Source organism: Sorex fumeus, unplaced genomic scaffold, assembly GCF_029834395.1.
Source record: "Sorex fumeus unplaced genomic scaffold, SorFum_2.1 ptg000006l, whole genome shotgun sequence".
In the NCBI taxonomy this organism is placed as follows: domain Eukaryota; kingdom Metazoa; phylum Chordata; class Mammalia; order Eulipotyphla; family Soricidae; genus Sorex; species Sorex fumeus.
This window is the reverse complement of record NW_026606063.1, coordinates 10663125-10679824: the sequence shown is the minus strand read 5'-3', so window position 1 is coordinate 10679824 and position 16700 is coordinate 10663125. Positions and strand designations below refer to the sequence as shown.

Sequence of the window (16700 nt, the reverse complement as noted above, 5' to 3'; positions counted from 1 at the left end):
GCCTCGGTGAGCCCAGTGCTCGTCTCCTCCCTCCGCTGCCTCTGCCGGCCGGGACTCCGAGGCACAGGGACCATCACCTTGAGACAGGACGAGGCAGGGGCCTGTCACACCTCCCCACCCCCCACAGCACAAGATTTTGGGACCACAGAAAAAAATAGAGCTATATTTTTATATTGGGGGGGAGTACAAAAGATAGCAGCCCCCACACTGGGCCCTACTACGTGGCAGCTTCTCATTCCATAGGGTTAAGGAAGACTTTGAGGAAATAAAAGTTGTTTGGAAAAATCCAGGTGTAGCTGCTTTTGTATGTGGTGATGGGTAGGAGGGAGGAAGTGAAGTGTGAGGGACCCTCACGCCCTCCATCTTGCCTCAGACTATGTCCTGGAGCCCTAGAAGAGAGGGGGAAAGACCCGAGGTGAGGAAAACCCTCGAGGCGCCGACTCCCACCTGACCTGCACCGCGGAGGGCTCGCTCCAACCCGCCCCCCGCCCGTTGCTCCCTCCGAGACGGGTCTGCGGTCCACGGCGCCCCGGGCCTCCCAGCACGGCAGTCCCCGAAGTGTGCGCCGCCTCGGCCCAAACCCCGCCTCGACGGAAGCCGCAGCACCCCACGGGCCAAGAGGGGGGCCCCATTCCAGGAAGGCGCCCCCGAACCTTTCCCGGCCCGGTCACTGCCCTCCCGGGCAGCCCCGACCCGGCCAGAACGGCCGCAGCTTCCGGGGCGGGCCGGGACACCGCGGGGCGCGCCCCCACCCCCCACCCCGCTCCGCACCGAGGAGGGGTCCGGTGCCGGGCTCGGTCCTCGCCGGCCCGCCCCCTTCCGCCGTGCGGTCCCGAGCCCGGCAGCCCCGGGCGCGGCCCGGACACCCCTCGCGGGGGCCGACCGTTACCTGGGGCGGCGCCACTTTCACTCCTGCTTCTTGGGGTTGTTGACGGCCACGTAGTGGTAGAGGACGACGAGCAGGAAGAGCGACACGCCCAGCATGTTGGCGAAGATGGCGAGCTGCACGTCGGTGATCATCCTGCGAGAAGAGGACGGGCTGACGGCGGCGCGCTCCTCGCCCGCGCCCCGGGGCCGGGCCGGACCCCGGCGCTGGCCGCTGGGCGACGCCGGCGTGCCCCTCACCTGGTCAGCGGGCCGGGCTCCCACGCCGTTCGCCGAGCCGCTCGAGGGAGGAAGCCGGGGCCGGAAGTGCGGAGCGCCAGCTCGGCTCCGGCGAGTCACTTCCGGCCGCGCGACGGGTCCGGAGCGGCCCCTCTAGCCCTGCCGTCTCGCCTGCTCCCCGCCGAGGCCTGCGGGGGCGGGGCACTGGGTGTGGGCGGGGCCTGAGGCCGCGGGGGGCGGGGTCTCGCCGGAGCGTGCGGCGGGCCCGGCTCTCCGCAGCTGGCTGCAGCTGGCGCGGCCCGGGACGCGGTCAAGCCGAGCCGCGTCCGCCTCCCCGGAGCCGAGGAGAGAAGCCAGGGCATGGGTGCGGCGGAGGGGCCGGGCGGGAGGCTCGACCTCACCCCTCCTTCCTGCCTTGCCCCCCGCGCTGCTGCCCACCCTCTCTTCCCGGCCCCACCCCGCCAGGTGCTTCCTTCGAGCCCCGCCCTCGCGGCCCCGACCTCCCCGACTCGGGCTGCCGGGACCGGGTGGGACGCGGGGTCGGTGCAGGACAGCGCCGGGCCGGGGCGCCCGGGTGCCGCGGGAACCGTCCGACCTGGGCGCTGACCCGTGCCTCCCCCCCGTCCCCGGGCTCCACCCCGTCCCCGGGGGTGGGCGTCGGAAGTAGGGCGGCCCCTCCCGGAATCCAAACCCCAACCGTGGGACTTGGGCCAAGTGGGAAATCACCCCCCGGATGTGAGGGAGGAAAGAGGAGGAAGGGCTGGGACCCGCGAGGGGGTCGCGGCAGGGCGGGTCACGGGGGGGGGGGAGACGCGAAGAGAGGGGTGGGATGGGGGGCGTCTGTGGGAGAGGGGCCCAGGTGGGGCCCCCTGCACCCCGTGTCCAGGCCCGAGCGCGCCTGCCCCCGCCGCTCCCGCCTGCCCTGGGCCTCGCCATAAAAGGGAGTGGCACGGTGCCAGGCCGGGGGCTGCGGGGGGCGGGGCTGTGGCTCTGGAACTGTCAGGGGTAATGGAAGCCAGTTGCTCCGCGATAGGGGGGGCCAGGGCCCAGGGGACGCTGCCGCTGGCAGCCAAAGAAAACTCCAGGAGCTGTTCTGGGACTGGAGCTGCCCGGCCAGGCACCAGCTTGCGGGCTGGACAGGCGGCGCCGGGGGCGGGGCCCCGAGGGGTCTGGTCTGGGACCTCCAGCGTTCTGCCTGGGACCCCCCCCCTGCAATTCCTCTGGGCGCCCCCACCCCACCCTCAGGATTCCCCCCAAAGTTCCCTCTTTGGAGTCCCTCGCGGTGCCCCCTCTGTTCAATTGTGAAACCCAGACGGCGCCTCCCGGGCTCCCCAGGTCCGGGTCTTAAAGGATTACACACACACTCAGCTTCGTGTCTCCTGGAAATTTGAAGCGCATCCAAGTCCACCAGACACTTGGGTCGATTGTTGAAAGTACCAGAAGCACCAGACCTCTAGAGCAGACCCCTGGAAAGAAGAATCTCAGACTCCACATGCCACAGGTGGGTGGGGGGCGGGGAGCCTGGGACATGCTTGGGATTCCTGTGCTCCCCAAACCAGCTGACCCGGAGGCAAAGTGTCCTGACCGCAGGAGCCCAGGAGAACCTTCCCGGCAGGTCATAGAGGAGCAAAGCGACCTAGAAGGCAATCAGGTTGACCAAAGCTCTGGAGGACTGGCGTCTCTCACACTGCAGGCTCAGTGCGTGGTCCTAGGGTCAGGGCCAAGAGGGAAGGGATTTGTTTTAGAACTATCCAGAAGGGTCCTTCACCTCACAGAGCTTCCTGTGCCTACGACAGCAAAGCTTTCTATCAGCCTCAAATGGGTGTTTGGCCTTGTGCCTGAAGAGAACTGAAATAAAAAATAGCTCCAGCACTAAATGAGGCTTAGCCGAAAGCAAATAAAACTTAGGGAGTGCTTGGGCGAGAAGTGTGTGGGAAATCAAACAGGCAGAGCCTTTACCTGAGAAACTGAGGTGGGAGGATATGGGGGGGGGGCAGGTATGAAGTTCAATCTCTGATACTGACTAGTGTGGTTTACAACCATGTCTTCAAGAAGACATGAAGCAAAAATTAGACTCAGGAGTTAAAAAAAGCTACAAGACATGGGGAAAAGGGACCATGAGTCCAGAGAAATCATTGCCTGAAGTTCTGGGGAAGGTTTTGAAGGGGTCAGAAATAAAATTGAACTGAGCACATTCTCAAGATCTCACTGGCTCTCTCCAGCTGCCCGTGATGAGGGCTGCATCGTGTCCAGCAGACAGGAGCTTGAAGGAGCGACAATGGCAGACCTAGGCAGGAAGGAGGGGGGCAAGTTCCACGCTCAGCAGAATGTGGAGTGGCAGTGGGCAGCCATTTGGGGTCTGGATGACCTCCTAGTAGGACTAGGTGGTCTTCACAGATCTAAGATTCCATTCTTGGGGACTGGAGCAATCAGCAGGTAGGGTGTTTGCCTTGCACACAGCCAACCCGGGTTCAATTTCCAGTATCCCATATGGTCCCCTGAGCACTGCCAGGGTAATTCCTGAGTGCAGAGCCAGGAGTAACCCTTGTGCATCGCCAGGTGTGAACCCCCCAAAAAAATAAGACTCCTTTCCTGTGGCCCGACCAAGTACACCCCATGCATCGGGGCCTCCAGCCTGACGAGTGAGCCCTGAGCACAAAGCCAGGAGTGAGCCCTGAGCTCAAAACAGATAAGCAAAAATTGCCATTCCTGGGTCAGGTTGAAAGTCATTGTTCAGTTTGGTGACCGGGGTAAGCATAAATGACTCCAGGGAGGCTGGAGCACACCAGGTAGGGTGTTTGCCTTGCATGCAGCTGACCCGGGTTCGATTCCCAGCATCCCATATAGTCCTGAGCACCGCCAGGAGTAATTCCTGAGTACAAAGTCAGGAGTAACCGCTGTGCTTCACCAGGTGTGACCCAAAAATCAAAAGCAAACATCATAAATGACTCCATTTTGGACCTATTTTTGGTTGTCGTTTGGAGTCTCCCAAGCAGGGACTGGTGGCTACTCCTGGCAATCTTGTCGCCTGGCTGTGTGTGCTGCCCAGTTTGATAGTGAATGGCAATGCTTGGTGCTGGGGCCCATCAGGGTTACACCCAGCAGTGCTTGGGGGCACATGTGGCACCGGGATCGGGCGTGAGGCCTTCTGCATACAGGCATACACTTCCACCTTTCAGCACCCTTCCAGGCTCCCCCGAACTGTTCTTAACAGAGGGAAAGAAATCATCCACATTTGAAAAAAATTGGACATTTTTTTCATGGGGGGAGGGGTTAGGGGGCGGAAAAAGGGGCACACCCAGCAGTGCTTAGGGCTTACTCCTGGGGCTGTGCCCAGGGATCACGCCTTGGCAGTGCTTGGGGGACCCTTTGTGGTGTTAGGGATCGACCCGGGTCGGACACATGCAAGGCAGGCACTTAGCCCACTACGTTATCTCTCCAACCCAGGATTGGACTTTTGCTCAGGAAGGTTTGCATGACCCAAAGCCCACGGTCATGGTCACGGTCCTCCTATTGTTCATCGATTTGCTCGAGCGGGCCCAGTAACGTCTCCATCGTGAGACTTGTTGTTACTGTGTTTGGCATATCGAATATGTCACAGGTCCCTTACCAGGCTTTGCCGTGCGGGCGAGATACTCTCGGTAGCTTGCTGGGCTCTCCGAGAGGGGTGGAGGAATAGAACTCGGGTCGGCCATGTTGGCTGCGTGCAAGGCAAACGCCCTACCGCTGTGCTATCGCTCCAGCCCAAAGACACAGATTTGTTTTTTCTTTTTGGGTCACACCCAGCGATGCTCAGGGGTTTACACCTGGCTCTGCACTCAGGAATCACTCCTGGCAATGCTCAGAGGACCATACGGAATGCTGGGAATCGAACCCAGGTCAGCCGCATGCAAGGCAAACGCCCTCCCTGCTGTGCTATTGCTCCAGCCGCAGCCCTACCCAAAGCCCAGTTCACATTATTCCCCCTCAGCCCCTGCCTACTACTCTTTTAGTCCTCTAGCAAAGACAGAAAATGTTCCTGATTTGCAGGTAATCCCTGACTAAGCTGGCTCCACAACCAAGAGTTTAGGGATCTGTCAGCAACAAGGGAATGAAGGAAGGGTCACCTAGGGTAGCAGAGGGTGTCCATTGGCAAGAGGAAAGCCCCCCGCTTGAAGTAAAGTAAAGTAAAGGCCCTCCCGTTGATCGTCGATTTGCTCGAGCGGGCCCAGTAACGTCTCCATTGGAGACTTTGTTGTTACTGTGTCTGGCATATCGAATACTCTCAGTAGCTTGCCGGGCTCTCCGAGAGGGGCGGAGGAATCGAACTCGGGTCGGCCATGTTGGCTGCGTGCAAGGCAGACGCCCTACTGCTGTGCTATCGCTCGGTAGGGCGTCTGCCTTGCACGCAGCCAACATGGCCGACCCTGCTTGGAGCACATACAAAATAGAGCTTGTCCTGAGGCGGGAACAGTAGTACAGCAGGTAGGCCTTTGCCTTGCACATGACTCACCGGGTTCAATCCCTGGCATCCCATAGGGTCCTCCAAGCACCACCAGGAGCGATTTGTGAACCTAGAGCAAGGAATAAGCCCTGAGCATCTCTGGGTGTGGTCCCCAAATAAAAACCAAACAAATAAAATATTAGCTTGTCTTTATGCCCCAGAGACTAACCCTTTCCGGTTACAGGAAGACTCTTCCATGCCCTGGGAATAAGTGGGTGTCGACCATAGCCACCCCAGGGGCACCACCACCTTCTCCTTTCACCTGTGTCCACTGCCGGCCACTCGCCCGGCTGCGCAGGCCTCCCAGTGAGCTCAGAGCAGCGGCCTGCAGGCGGTCTCTCACACATTCGCTGTCTTGGCTCCCAGCTCCAGGACTAAATGAAATGCAACCTACTGCAATTAGATTTCAAAGCCAACATTTTTGACTTGACACACTTAAAATAGACAACAGATTTAGAAACTTGAGGGGGTGGGCATGGGCCCGGGTGACGACAGAGCAGTGACAGTCTGGTCGGGATGACTTTTCAGGTCTCTAGAGGCCCCTAAAGGGAGTGGAGGGGGGGACGAGGAGAGAAAGAAAACTCAGGACAGAGGCCAGGACGGGGAGCGGGGCACCAGTGGGAAGGATAGGGGGTGCTCCTTGCTCCCTGCCCGGGGTCAGGGCCAAGAACCGACTCTGAACCCAGAACCCTTCCCTGGTGGCAACATTAGGGCCCTGGTCTGTGCCAACCAACCCCCAAGCTCGTGGGGGCATGGGGCAGCCACAACGTTCCTTGCTGTTTCTTCTAGCATGTTCTTTGCAGCCTTTTTGCCAAGTTTCCTCGCAGGCCTGGGCCCTCGAGCAGACCCGAGAGAGACCACAGAGTTGGCGGGCTCCATTCTCAGGGCTGCCAGTTATCGCCCGGGAAGATACCCAGAACCAGGCTCCCTCTCACCCACTGCCAACCACTCTTGAGCGAGCCTTTCCACGGCCCTGCAGTGCTCTCGTCTTTGTTATTGTTTGATTTGTTTGGGGGCCATGTCCTGTGATGCTCAGGGGCTACTTCTGGCACCACACTGAGGAATTATTCCTGGTGATGCTCGGGGGAACCATATGGGATGCCAGGGATCAAACCCAGGTCTGTTGCGTGCTAGTGCTCTTATCTTAACCTCCTTGTGTCCGAACTGGGCTCTTGGTTCCGCCACACCTCCTCTTCTGCACCTCCCCCGACCTGTGCAAATTCTGGACCTTCTCTGGTGTCTCCCTGAATCCAGCTCATTGCCCAGACGGTCTGTGTGCTCCTCAGGTCTCTCTTTCTCCACAGTCACTGCTCCCGCCACACCAATGCTGCAGGGCCGGATGTGGAAAGAATTGGGGACACACAGACAACAGATCCGCCCCCGCCAGGAGTCATGGAATTTTCTCCAAGCCAAAAGGCTCTTCTGAGGGGCCACTGGAGGCCGCCCCCACGTACCCTAGCTCTTGGCTCCTGGCCCTTGCGGGCAGTTTGCTTGCTTTTCGCATATGCGGGCCCCTACTCAGAAACTAGGAATCAGGGGCAGGTACGATAGCCCAGAGGGAAGGGCATTTGCCTTGCATGTGGCCGACCCGGGTTCGATCCTTGGCACCCCTGAGCACCGCTGGGAGTGATTCCTGAATGCAGAGCCAGGAGGAACCCCTGAGCACCACTGGGTGTGCCCGCCACCAAGAAAAAAACCAAGCCAAACCTTGAACTCAAGCTCCAAGCAGGTCATCTGAGCCTCTCCATACTGTGTCCACATTGTCCTCCCTGACGTTTTGTCCCCCTTTTTCCTGAGGGGGACACCAGTCAGAGCCAGCATTTCTGATCATTGAGAGCAAATGCATGACGTGTACCTCAAGCCTCTCAGGGCAGCAGCAGAAGGGAATTTGTTGCCCCACGTTAGAGACGAAGAGACTGAGGCAGACGCTTCTCCCAGCTTGAAGCCTCCCCTTGTCCCTTGTCCCCTTCAACCGTGTGGGCCTGCTTCTCCCCGAGCTCGTCCTCCCTCTGCCCCCACCCTTGCCACTGTCCTTGCTGCCTCGTGGGAGTTTTCTGTCCCCTTCCAGCAGTGCCTGTGGCCCCCAACCTCTCCTCTCTCTGCGCTCGCCTCCCCCGAGCCTGCCCCTCATGCTCTCGCTCCTTTCTGTCTCGGTCCTCAGCCTCGGTGTGAGGACGTCCACACAAGGACCACTGTCTCCAGAGCCCCGTGCTGCGGCCAGATGGCGGCAGCCAGCAGGCAGATGCTGTCAGCTCAAGAGGCATTTTCCGGTCAGGCCGATGGGGGGATGTGGTTGCGTTCCTTACCCGAGACAGGAGCCCGACACTTCCTGCAGCACCACCCGGACCGGTCCCCCATCTGTTGCTCCCCGCCCCCCATGACCCTTCTTGGCCAGGACAAGCCTGAATCCCGCGGTTCTTTGTCATTTTTTTTTTTCTTTTTGGGTCACACTCGGCGATGCACAGGGGTTACTCCTGGTCTGCACTCAGGAATTACTCCTGGTGGTGTTCAGGGGACCGATACTAGGAATCGAACCCGGGTCGGCCGTGTACAAGGCAAACGCCCTACCCGTTGTGCTGTTGCTCCAGACCCTCTTTGTCCTTTTTTAAAAACATGAGTTTTGGGGCCAGAGAGAAAGCAGAGGGGTTCAGGTGCTGGCCTTATACACAGCCAATAAGGCGGCTCCATCCCCGGCACTGCACATGGTTCCCTGAGCACTGCCAGGAGTGAGTCCTGAGCCCGGAGCCAGGAGGAAGGAAGCCCTGAGCACCACTGGGGGTGACCCAAACGTCACTACCATCACCCTTCAAAAGTGAATGGGTGTCCGGGGGTCAGGGAGTGCGAAGGGCTGGAGTGGACAGTTTGCGTGTGGGAGTCCCAGGTCTGAGCCTTGGTCCCCAAGCGTCACTGGGATGCCCCCTCTCCCCCAGAGAGGCAATTCTCCATCTCCCAATTCCTTCCTTCCCTTCTGCCTCCATCCACGGAGTGCTTTGATTTTCCTCCTGGGCCCGAGAGCCCTCCCTCTTTTCTCCCTCATTCCTGGCACTTAGATTTTTTGTTTTGTTGGTTTTTTTTTTTCTTTTTGGGCAATACCTGGCAGTGCTCAGGGATTCCTCTTGGCTCAGCACTCAGAATCTAAGTGCCAGGGATGAGGATGAGGACTCAGGAGTCACTCCTGGCAGTGCTCAGGGGACCCTACGGGGTGCCAGGGATTGAACCCCTCACAGTCAGCTGCATGTGGGGCAAGCGCCCTCCCGGCTGTCCTAGGGCTCGGGCCCTCATCCTTATCCCTGGCACTTAGATTCTTCTCTCAGCCCTGCCCTAGACTTGTGCTACCTTGGACCAGTCTCTTCCCTGGGCTGGAATCTCCCATCTCTAACCACCGGAAGGATGTCCCCTGCTTTGGCAGGCTGTCCCCTCCTGCTCTAGGCTGTTCCCCAGGGGGAGCCGGCCCAGTCTCCCAAGAGAAGAGCTCGTGCTCCCTGGCTACGCGGCCAGCGGGGGGCCTCCTGGGTGCTGGCCCAGGCCCCACTCTCTGTGGCCCATCTGAGACTGGCCTCAGGCCGCGGCAGCTCCGAATTCCCCCCCCACCCCCCTTCCCGGAGTTAACAAGAAGCAGATGTGGCGATGGTTGGAGAGGTGGGGGAGGAAGGGGAGGCCCGACCGCCAGCCAGACAGGGGGGAAGGGAGGGGAGCGAGGCGGGGAGGGAGGCGGGAGGCCGGCCCGCCCCACAGCCACTCCGGACAGCCGCGGGGCCAAAGCCCTGTCACCCCGGGAACGGTCACTGGGGAGGAGGCCCCGAGAGCGCAGGCCCCAGGACGGCGTCTGAGTGCCCTGGAGAACAGACGCCCCTCCGCAGAGGCGAAGAGGAGGGCGGAAGGAACCGAGGGAGGGACGGGCAGCGGAGCCTGAGGAGGGAAGAGGAGGGGGAGAGGGTCAGGCCGGGCGGCCTGGGAGCGTGTGGCCGGGGGCTGCAGGCAGGAAGCTGGGGCCCAGCCGAGATGTGCCTCTGAGGGTCACTGCGGACCCCACACCATGGCCCCCCGCGCCCTCTGGAGCTGCTACCTCTGCTGCCTGCTGACCACGGCCGTGGGGGCAGCCAGCTACTCACCTCGTGGCTACAGTCTCTACACGGGGGGTGGCAGGACCCTCAGCCCCGGAGGACCCCAGGCCCAGAGCGCCCCCCGGCCTGCCAGCCGCCACAGGTAAGAGTCGGGGACTTCCCTGATGCTGGAGGTGGGGAGGCAGGGGAGCGGGTGGGTGTCCTCACCCCATCTTCTGCCGGTCTCCCCTGTCGGGAAGGGCAGAGGAAGCCGTCCATCAGCCGCTCCTCACACACCCATCCCTCCTGCAGGGCGTTTTCTGGGGCCCTGGGAATAGCGAGGGTCCCCCGTCGCACCCCCGGGGACCAGCAGAGGGGACCTGCCAGTGGGTGCCCCAGGCTGCCCGCTCCCGGGGCAGGGACCAGGCCTTCCTGCCAGCCCTCCTCTCCTCGGGCAGGGATCCGCTCTCCACCCACCTCGTCGCCCGCCCGGTTCAGCTCCTGCGTGGAGCCAGCATGAATGAGGCCTCGGAGCCCAGGGGGCGGGGAGGCCCTCATCAATGGCCCTTTCTCCGCTCACGTCCAGCCATGGCCCCGGAGGGTGGGTGGAAGCCAGGGTCCTGTGGACTCTCCGGAGCTGGGGATGGGAAGTGGCAGGGCCCACTGGAGTCAATGTGGGGGTTCAGAGGCAGGCCACCCCTCAGCTTACGCTGAGAGCAGCTGGTGGTGGAGCCCCCTCCTCGCCCCTTTCCAGTCCCAAACCGGCTTTATCAGCCCTGCCGCAGAGGAAGGTGGGGGCGGGACTGTCCCTGCAAAGCCTCCGCTCCCGATGGAAATCCCCTCCTCATCCTTCCACCTTCCCTCAGCCCCCCTGGGTCGTACCCCTCCACCCCGTGCCCCAAGCCCCGCTCTGGGAAGGGGGTGTGCACGTCTCTGGCTCTGGGCCCAGAGGTGCTGGTTCCCGCAGAAACTGGTGCGCCTACGTGGTGAGCCGCACGGTGAGCTGTGTCCTGGAGGATGGCGTGGAGACCATCGTGAAGCCCGACTACCAGCCCTGTGGCTGGGGCCAGCCCCAGTGTTCCCGAAGCATCACGTGAGCCCCAGCACGGGGGGCGAGGGGGAGTTCTGGGGTTCTGGGTCAGGCCAGAGGCGGGTGGCAAGGGGGCACCTGCACAGAGATGGCCACCAAGGGCAGGCCCTCACTCCAAGATGTTTGACCCGGGCAGCAGCTGAGGGACAGTCACCTGGGCCACACCCCCAGTGCCCAGATACTCCTCTGACCCCGCCACACACAAGAGGCCAAGATCTCAGCACAGGACAAAGAGAGGAAGAACTTGGGGCGGGGGGGGCGGTGGAGGGGGGAGGTGGTGCTCGTGGCTCTGGGCCAGTAAGCTGACAGCTGTCAACTGAGTAAGGCCACATGCTGGACAGTTGGGGGGGTCTCCAAGCTGAAGCATAGGCACCCCTCCTCGTCCCCCTGCAGCTGAGGACAGGGACCGGGGGGGGGGGGGGCTCCAAAGCTTCTGCTGCCTCTTGCAGGTACCGCAGCTTCCTCCGGCCGCGATACCGCGTGGCGTACAAGACGGTGACAGACATGGAGTGGAGGTGCTGCCAGGGCTACGGGGGTGACGACTGTGCCGAGGGCTCGGCCCCCGCGCTCAGCCCTTCAGTGGCCACCCCCCGCCCTCCATCAGCCCGTCCCAATCTCTCCGGCTCCAGTGCCGGCAACCACCTGAGCGGACTTGGCGGGGAAGGTGAGTGTGGGCGCCTCTGGGAAGAGAGACGGGGACGCTGTGCAGAAGGCGACCTCCAGGACAGAGGCAGAGAGATCCCGGAGGCTCCGTGCCTGAGTGCATGAATGTGCATGCGTGCATAAAAGTGTGCAGGTGTATGTGTGTCTGCGTGCATGTGTGTGTGTCTCCTTGCATGTGTATGTGTCTCCGTGCATATGAGTGGGTCTGCCTCTATGCGCGTGTGTGTGTGTGTGTGTGTGTGTGTTGTGTGCATGTGTGCAGCAGAAACTGAGACCCAGAGGAAAAAAAGACCTCAAGAGTGTGTGCTCACACACGCCCACATGTGTCGGGGAAACTTCCTCGCTGGGAACAGCTGCATCAGCGTTGCTCCAGCTGCCTGCTCCTGAGGGCCCCTGCTGGAACTACGAGTCCTAGCATGCCTTGCAGCCCACTGCAGTTCCAGGTCCCTGGGTGGGCCCCGGAGACTGCAGGTCCCACAATGCCGCTGTCCCCACTGCCTTCCTGTGTGCTGGGCACTGCAGACGTGCTGTGTTCGCCTGCCAGGGAGATGACTGGCCAGGCAGTAATTATGGAAACAGGAACTTCCGGTGGACTCACCCGCCATCCAGCTAGAGCCCTCACGGTCTCGCCCTGGAGACTCATTTGTTTGTCCCAGGAATAGCCACTGTGGTGGGGTTCACGGGGCCCCCCTGTTCCTACTTTGCTTGCTCACCCTGACAGCCTGGCCAGGGAGGTCAGAGAGGGTCATTCCCATTCCACTGATGAGGGTGTCATTTCCGGAAAGTGAGGTGGCACCGGGGACAATGGAAAGGGCTTGGCTCGTGGTCAGAGCAGGGTTTTGACGTTGGCTCAGCCACTTATTTGTGTTCCGTGGCCCAGTTGCAGAACCTCTCTGGTTCTCTCAGTCTGAAAACTGGGAAGCTCCCACAGCATCTGCCTGATGGCTGTCGGTGGGGGAGCGGGGTACACACTGGGCGTAGATGCTCAGTGGATGCAGTTTCCTCCCGTCTCTGCTTGCCCAGAGCTCCTAATTCATCCCACCCCCATGCCCAGGAGTGGCCAGAGCAGCCTCAGCCTCCACCCTCGCTGGTTCTGGGAAGGGCAGGACCGGCGAGGTGAGCACTCGGCTCTGAGCCTTCCCCTCTCTGCCAGGTCCTGGGGAGTCGGAGAAGGTGCAGCAGCTGGAGGAGCAAGTGCAGAGCCTGACCAAGGACCTGCAGGGCCTTCGGCGCGTGCTGCAAGGCCTGAATGGGCGCCTGGCGGAAGATGTCCAGAAAGCCGTGGAGACGGCATTTAACGGACGACAGCAGCCCGCAGACGCCGCTGCCCGCCCAGGCGTGCACGAGACCCTCCACGAGATCCAGCAGCAGCTGCAGTTGCTGGACAACCGGGTCTCCAGCCATGACCAGGAGCTGGGCCATCTCAACAACCACCACGGGGGCGGCGCCGACGGGGCCCAGCAGCGGGCCCCGGGGCCTCCCCGTGCCCAGGAGGAGCTTCTGCGGGAGCTGGAGCGGCGGCTGCAGGAGTCCTGCTCCGTGTGCCTGGCGGGGCTGGACGGCTTCCGGCGGCAGCAGCAGGAAGACCGGGAGCGGCTGCGGGCCCTGGAGAAGCTGCTGGCGTCAGTGGAGGAGCGGCAGCGGCAGTTGGCCGGCCAGGCCCTGGGCCCCCGGGTCCCGCAGGAATGCTGCCCTCCGGAGCTGGGCCGGCGACTGGCCGAGCTGGAACGCAGGCTGGATGTGGTGGCCGGCTCGGTGACGGTGGGCTGGCGAGGCTCGGAGCTGGGAGGAGCCACGGGCCAGGGGGGTCACCCCCCAGGCTACACCAGTTTAGCCTCTCGCCTCTCCCACCTGGAGGACCGGTTCAACTCCACCCTGGGCATTTCTGACGAGCAGGAGGAGAGGGGGCCCGGGCGTCCGGGGGGGCTGGTCCGCTGGCTGCCCTCGGCAGCCCGGGGCCAGCTGGAGAAGCTGGAGGGGCGGCTGGCCAACGTGAGCGGGGAGCTGGGCCGGCGGCTGCATGTGTTGGAAGAGCAGGTGGCCGGGGCTGTGCAGGCCTGTGGGCAGCTCTGCTCGGGGCCTCCGGGGGAGGACTCCGAGGCCAGTGAGGGCCTCCGGGCCCTGGAGCACAGGGTGCTGGACAGCGAGGAGCAGCTGCGGCTGCTGGGCTCGGGCCTGCACAAGGTGGAGGTGGCGGGCGAGGCCCGGCAGAAGGCGCTGGAGGGACTGCAGAGGGCCGTGGGGCAGCTTGAGGGCCGGGCGGACGCCCAGGAGGAGGCGGCCGCCGAGCTGGCCCTGCGGCTGAACGTCACGGCCACGAGGCTGGGCCACCTGGAGGCGCTGCTCCAGGCCCGCGGGGAGGAGGGCTGTGGGGCCTGCGGCGGGGTCCAGGAGGAGCTGGGCCGCCTGCGCGACGGCGTGGAGCGCTGCTCCTGCCCGCTCCTGCCTCCCCGGGGCCCTGGGGCCGGCACCAGCCCGGGCGGACCCAGCCGGGGGCCCCTGGACGGCTTCAGCGTGTTCGGCGGCAGCTCGGGCACCGCCCTGCAGGCCCTGCAGGGGGAGCTCTCGGAGGTGATTCTGACCTTCAGCTCCCTCAACGACTCCCTGCACGAGCTCCAGACGGCCGTGGAGGGCCAGGGCGCCGACCTGGCCGACCTGGGGGCCACCAAGGACCGCATCATCTCCGAGATTAACCGGCTGCAGCAGGAGGCCGCGGAGCACGCGGCGGAGAGCGAGGAACGCTTCCGGGGCCTGGAGGAGGGACAGGCTCAGTCCAGCAGCCAGTGCCCCAGCCTGGAGGGCCGCCTGGGCCGGCTGGAGGGCGTCTGTGAGCGGCTGGACACGGTGGCCGGGGGACTGCAGGGCCTGCGCGAAGGCCTCTCCAGACACGTGGCCGGGCTCTGGGCGGGGCTGCGCGAAGCCAACAGCAGCAGCCACACGCAGGCGGCCCTGCTGGAGAAGCTGCTCGGGGGGCAGGCGGGCCTGGGCCGCCGGCTGGGCGCCCTCAACAGCTCCGTGCAGCTGCTGGAGGACCGGCTGCACCAGCTCAGCCTCCAGGACCTCACTGGTGAGGGCGGCCGCTCCCCTACCGGGCCCTTTCTCTCTCCAGCACCTCTGCCGCCTCCCTCTTGCGCTGCCTGGCATGAGCTGTATATACACCCAATGGCTTTGCTTTGGACACCCCAGGAAGCCTGTGGGTGGAGGTGGGGTACTGCTCTGCCAGCCCGGTGCCCAGCAGAGCGGCGGGAGGCCTGGGGAACAGCCTCTCTCATTCACCCCTGTCCCCTTCTAGAAACTTCTGTCTGGCTCCCCATCAGCTTAGCTTTGTCACTGCAGGGCCTGCAGGTGTGGCTGGGCCCCCAGGGCCTCCGGGACTTCAGGGACCCCCAGGGCCTGCCGGACCTCCAGGATCGCCCGGCAAGGATGGACAGCAGGGCCCTGTTGGGCTGCCGGGTACGTGGGCTGAGATCCTGGCTACTGCCTAGTTTATTGTCCACCCCCCAGGGCAGTCCAGGCTCGTGGGATCGCTCTGGTCTCCACAGAGAAGTGGGGAAAGGAATGGATTTCTGGGCGGGAATTGCCCCACCCCTAGGGGCTGGGCTGGGTGATGTTGAAGGCTCAGGGTCAGAAGTGATAGCACGGAGGGACAGCGTTTGCCTGGCACGCTCCAACCCAGGTTCAATTTGGAGCACCCATAAGGTCCCCTGAGCCCTGCCAGGAGTCATCCCTGAGCAGAGCCAGGAGAAAGCCCTGAGCACCGCCCGGTGTGACCCCAAATCAAAACAATACTCGGACTGAGCCCACCAGGGTTGTATAAGGTGTGAGAGGTGGCAGTGGGGCTGATGGCCCCCAAGTTTCTCCAACCCCGGGGGGGCCCTTTGCGGTCTGCATAGTGCCTAGTGCAGAGGGAGCTGCCTCTGACTCTGACCCCTTCCTCCTCCCACAGGGCCCCAAGGGGAGCAGGGTAAGTACCTCTCATGGGAGGCTGAGGAAGGGGAGCGGGCTGGCAGCTGGTGGAGATGGGCGGGAAGGGGGCTGGGCACCCCTGTTGGGGACCCCCCACACTCACCCTGCTGCACCCCACAGGAGTGGAGGGTGCACCAGCCATCTCTGGGCCCCGGGTGGCCTTTTCAGCTGCCCTCAGCCTGCCCCGGTCTGAGCCGGGCACTGTGCCCTTCGACAGAGTCCTGCTCAACGATGGAGGCTACTACGATCCCGCCACTGGTACGCCTGGGCTGGGGGCCACCAGGGCCCATCTTGCCTTCCTGGCTCCTGTTTCTCTCCCTTCCCTGGATGATCACCCACTGCTCCGCACAGCCTGAGCATGGGGATACCCTCCACCCCCAGTTCCCTGACCTCCTGGGAATGGGTGCCCCCCCCCCACATCTCTGGGATGGGCTCCGCAGAGCCTGCCTGGCCTCTGCCACTGACCACTGCCTTGCTCCTAGGTGTGTTCACCGCGCCGGTGGCCGGACGCTACTTGCTGAGCGCGGTGCTGACCGGGCATCGGCACGAGAAAGTGGAGGCCGTGCTGTCCCGCTCCAACCTGGGCGTGGCCCGCATAGACTCAGGGGGCTACGAGCCCGAGGGCCTGGAGAACAAGCCGGTGGCCGAGAGCCAGCCCAGTCCCGGCGCTCTGGGTGTCTTCAGCCTCATCCTGCCGCTGCAGGCCGGGGACACAGTGTGCATCGACCTGGTCACGGGGCAGCTGGCGCACTCGGAGGAGCCGCTGACCATCTTCAGCGGAGCCCTGCTCTACGGGGACCTGGAGCTGGAGCAGTTGTAGACGGGGCCGGGCCCCCGCCGCAGGCGAGCGGAGCGCGGCGGGCTTCGCACTCGGGTCCCTCGGTCCAGACTGTTGGCCCGATGGCCAGCCCCTGCCGGACTTGCACTGCCGAGGGGCGCATCTTCTCAGCCTTTGCTCCCTCCCGGTCGGGCGCGCTGGGCTCATGCTAGGCCTCCCGGGCTCTGCCGAGAACTCCTCCGCCGTACCAAACTATTCCAGGAATAAAGACACTTGGGTTTTTTTCTACAAAAAAAAAAAATCAACAGCCGTCGGCTGCGTGTGTACGTGGTAGACGTGAGTGCATGGGAGCTGGAGCACCGGGGTTGCAGCCCGCGCCTCGATCGCGCCCCTTCCGCCGGAGCCCGCCAGGGGGCGCTGGGGAGCGAGCCCGACGCCCCGCCCGGCCGCGGCTCCCGTCACGTGACCCCGGCGGCCCACCTGGCGGCGGCTCCGCGTTGGAGGCGGGGCCTGGGCGCCTGGGGCGGGCCTGGGGCGGGCCTGGGGCGGGCCTGAGGCGGGCCCTCGGGGGTC

The 16700-nt window shown here is 63.5% G+C and overlaps 3 protein-coding genes across 4 annotated transcripts in view; 1 reads left to right on the top strand and 2 right to left on the bottom strand.

Moving 5' to 3' along the window:
* The window catches only part of PREB (prolactin regulatory element binding), a 247032-nt gene that overhangs the window by 190514 nt on the left and 39818 nt on the right, over positions 1 to 16700 (bottom strand). The gene's annotated exons all lie outside the window — the stretch shown is intronic.
* Positions 135 to 1220, bottom strand: OST4 (oligosaccharyltransferase complex subunit 4, non-catalytic). Of its 2 annotated transcripts, none has more exons than XM_056126133.1 (3): positions 1126 to 1220; positions 890 to 1039; positions 135 to 389 (listed from the first exon to the last, which is right to left on the bottom strand). In XM_056126133.1, exon 2 carries the CDS (start codon positions 1018 to 1020, stop codon positions 907 to 909), a length of 114 nt encoding a protein of 37 aa, XP_055982108.1. In that variant the 5' UTR covers positions 1021 to 1039; positions 1126 to 1220; the 3' UTR covers positions 135 to 389; positions 890 to 906. The 2 variants fall into 2 exon arrangements, with proteins under 2 accessions (XP_055982108.1, XP_055982115.1); XM_056126140.1 differs by having other exon boundaries at positions 890 to 1021; positions 1126 to 1136.
* EMILIN1 (elastin microfibril interfacer 1) lies at positions 9444 to 16406 on the top strand. Its single transcript, XM_056126020.1, has 8 exons — positions 9444 to 9793; positions 10598 to 10723; positions 11170 to 11384; positions 12537 to 14450; positions 14720 to 14836; positions 15330 to 15347; positions 15470 to 15607; positions 15832 to 16406. Exons 1-8 carry the CDS (start codon positions 9624 to 9626, stop codon positions 16167 to 16169), a joined length of 3036 nt encoding a protein of 1011 aa, XP_055981995.1. The 5' UTR covers positions 9444 to 9623; the 3' UTR covers positions 16170 to 16406.

What these genes read in the sequence shown, in the direction of transcription:
- OST4 (XM_056126133.1), bottom strand. Translation starts at nt 1,020, where the DNA reads ATGATCACCGACGTGCAGCTCGCCATCTTCGCCAACATGCTGGGCGTG.
- EMILIN1 (XM_056126020.1), top strand. Translation starts at nt 9,624, where the DNA reads ATGGCCCCCCGCGCCCTCTGGAGCTGCTACCTCTGCTGCCTGCTGACC. An exon ending in GAGCGGACTTGGCGGGGAAG is followed by an intron (nt 11,385 to 12,536) that starts GTGAGTGTGGGC and finishes CCTCTCTGCCAG; the next exon opens with GTCCTGGGGAGTCGGAGAAG. An exon ending in CTACTACGATCCCGCCACTG is followed by an intron (nt 15,608 to 15,831) that starts GTACGCCTGGGC and finishes CCTTGCTCCTAG; the next exon opens with GTGTGTTCACCGCGCCGGTG.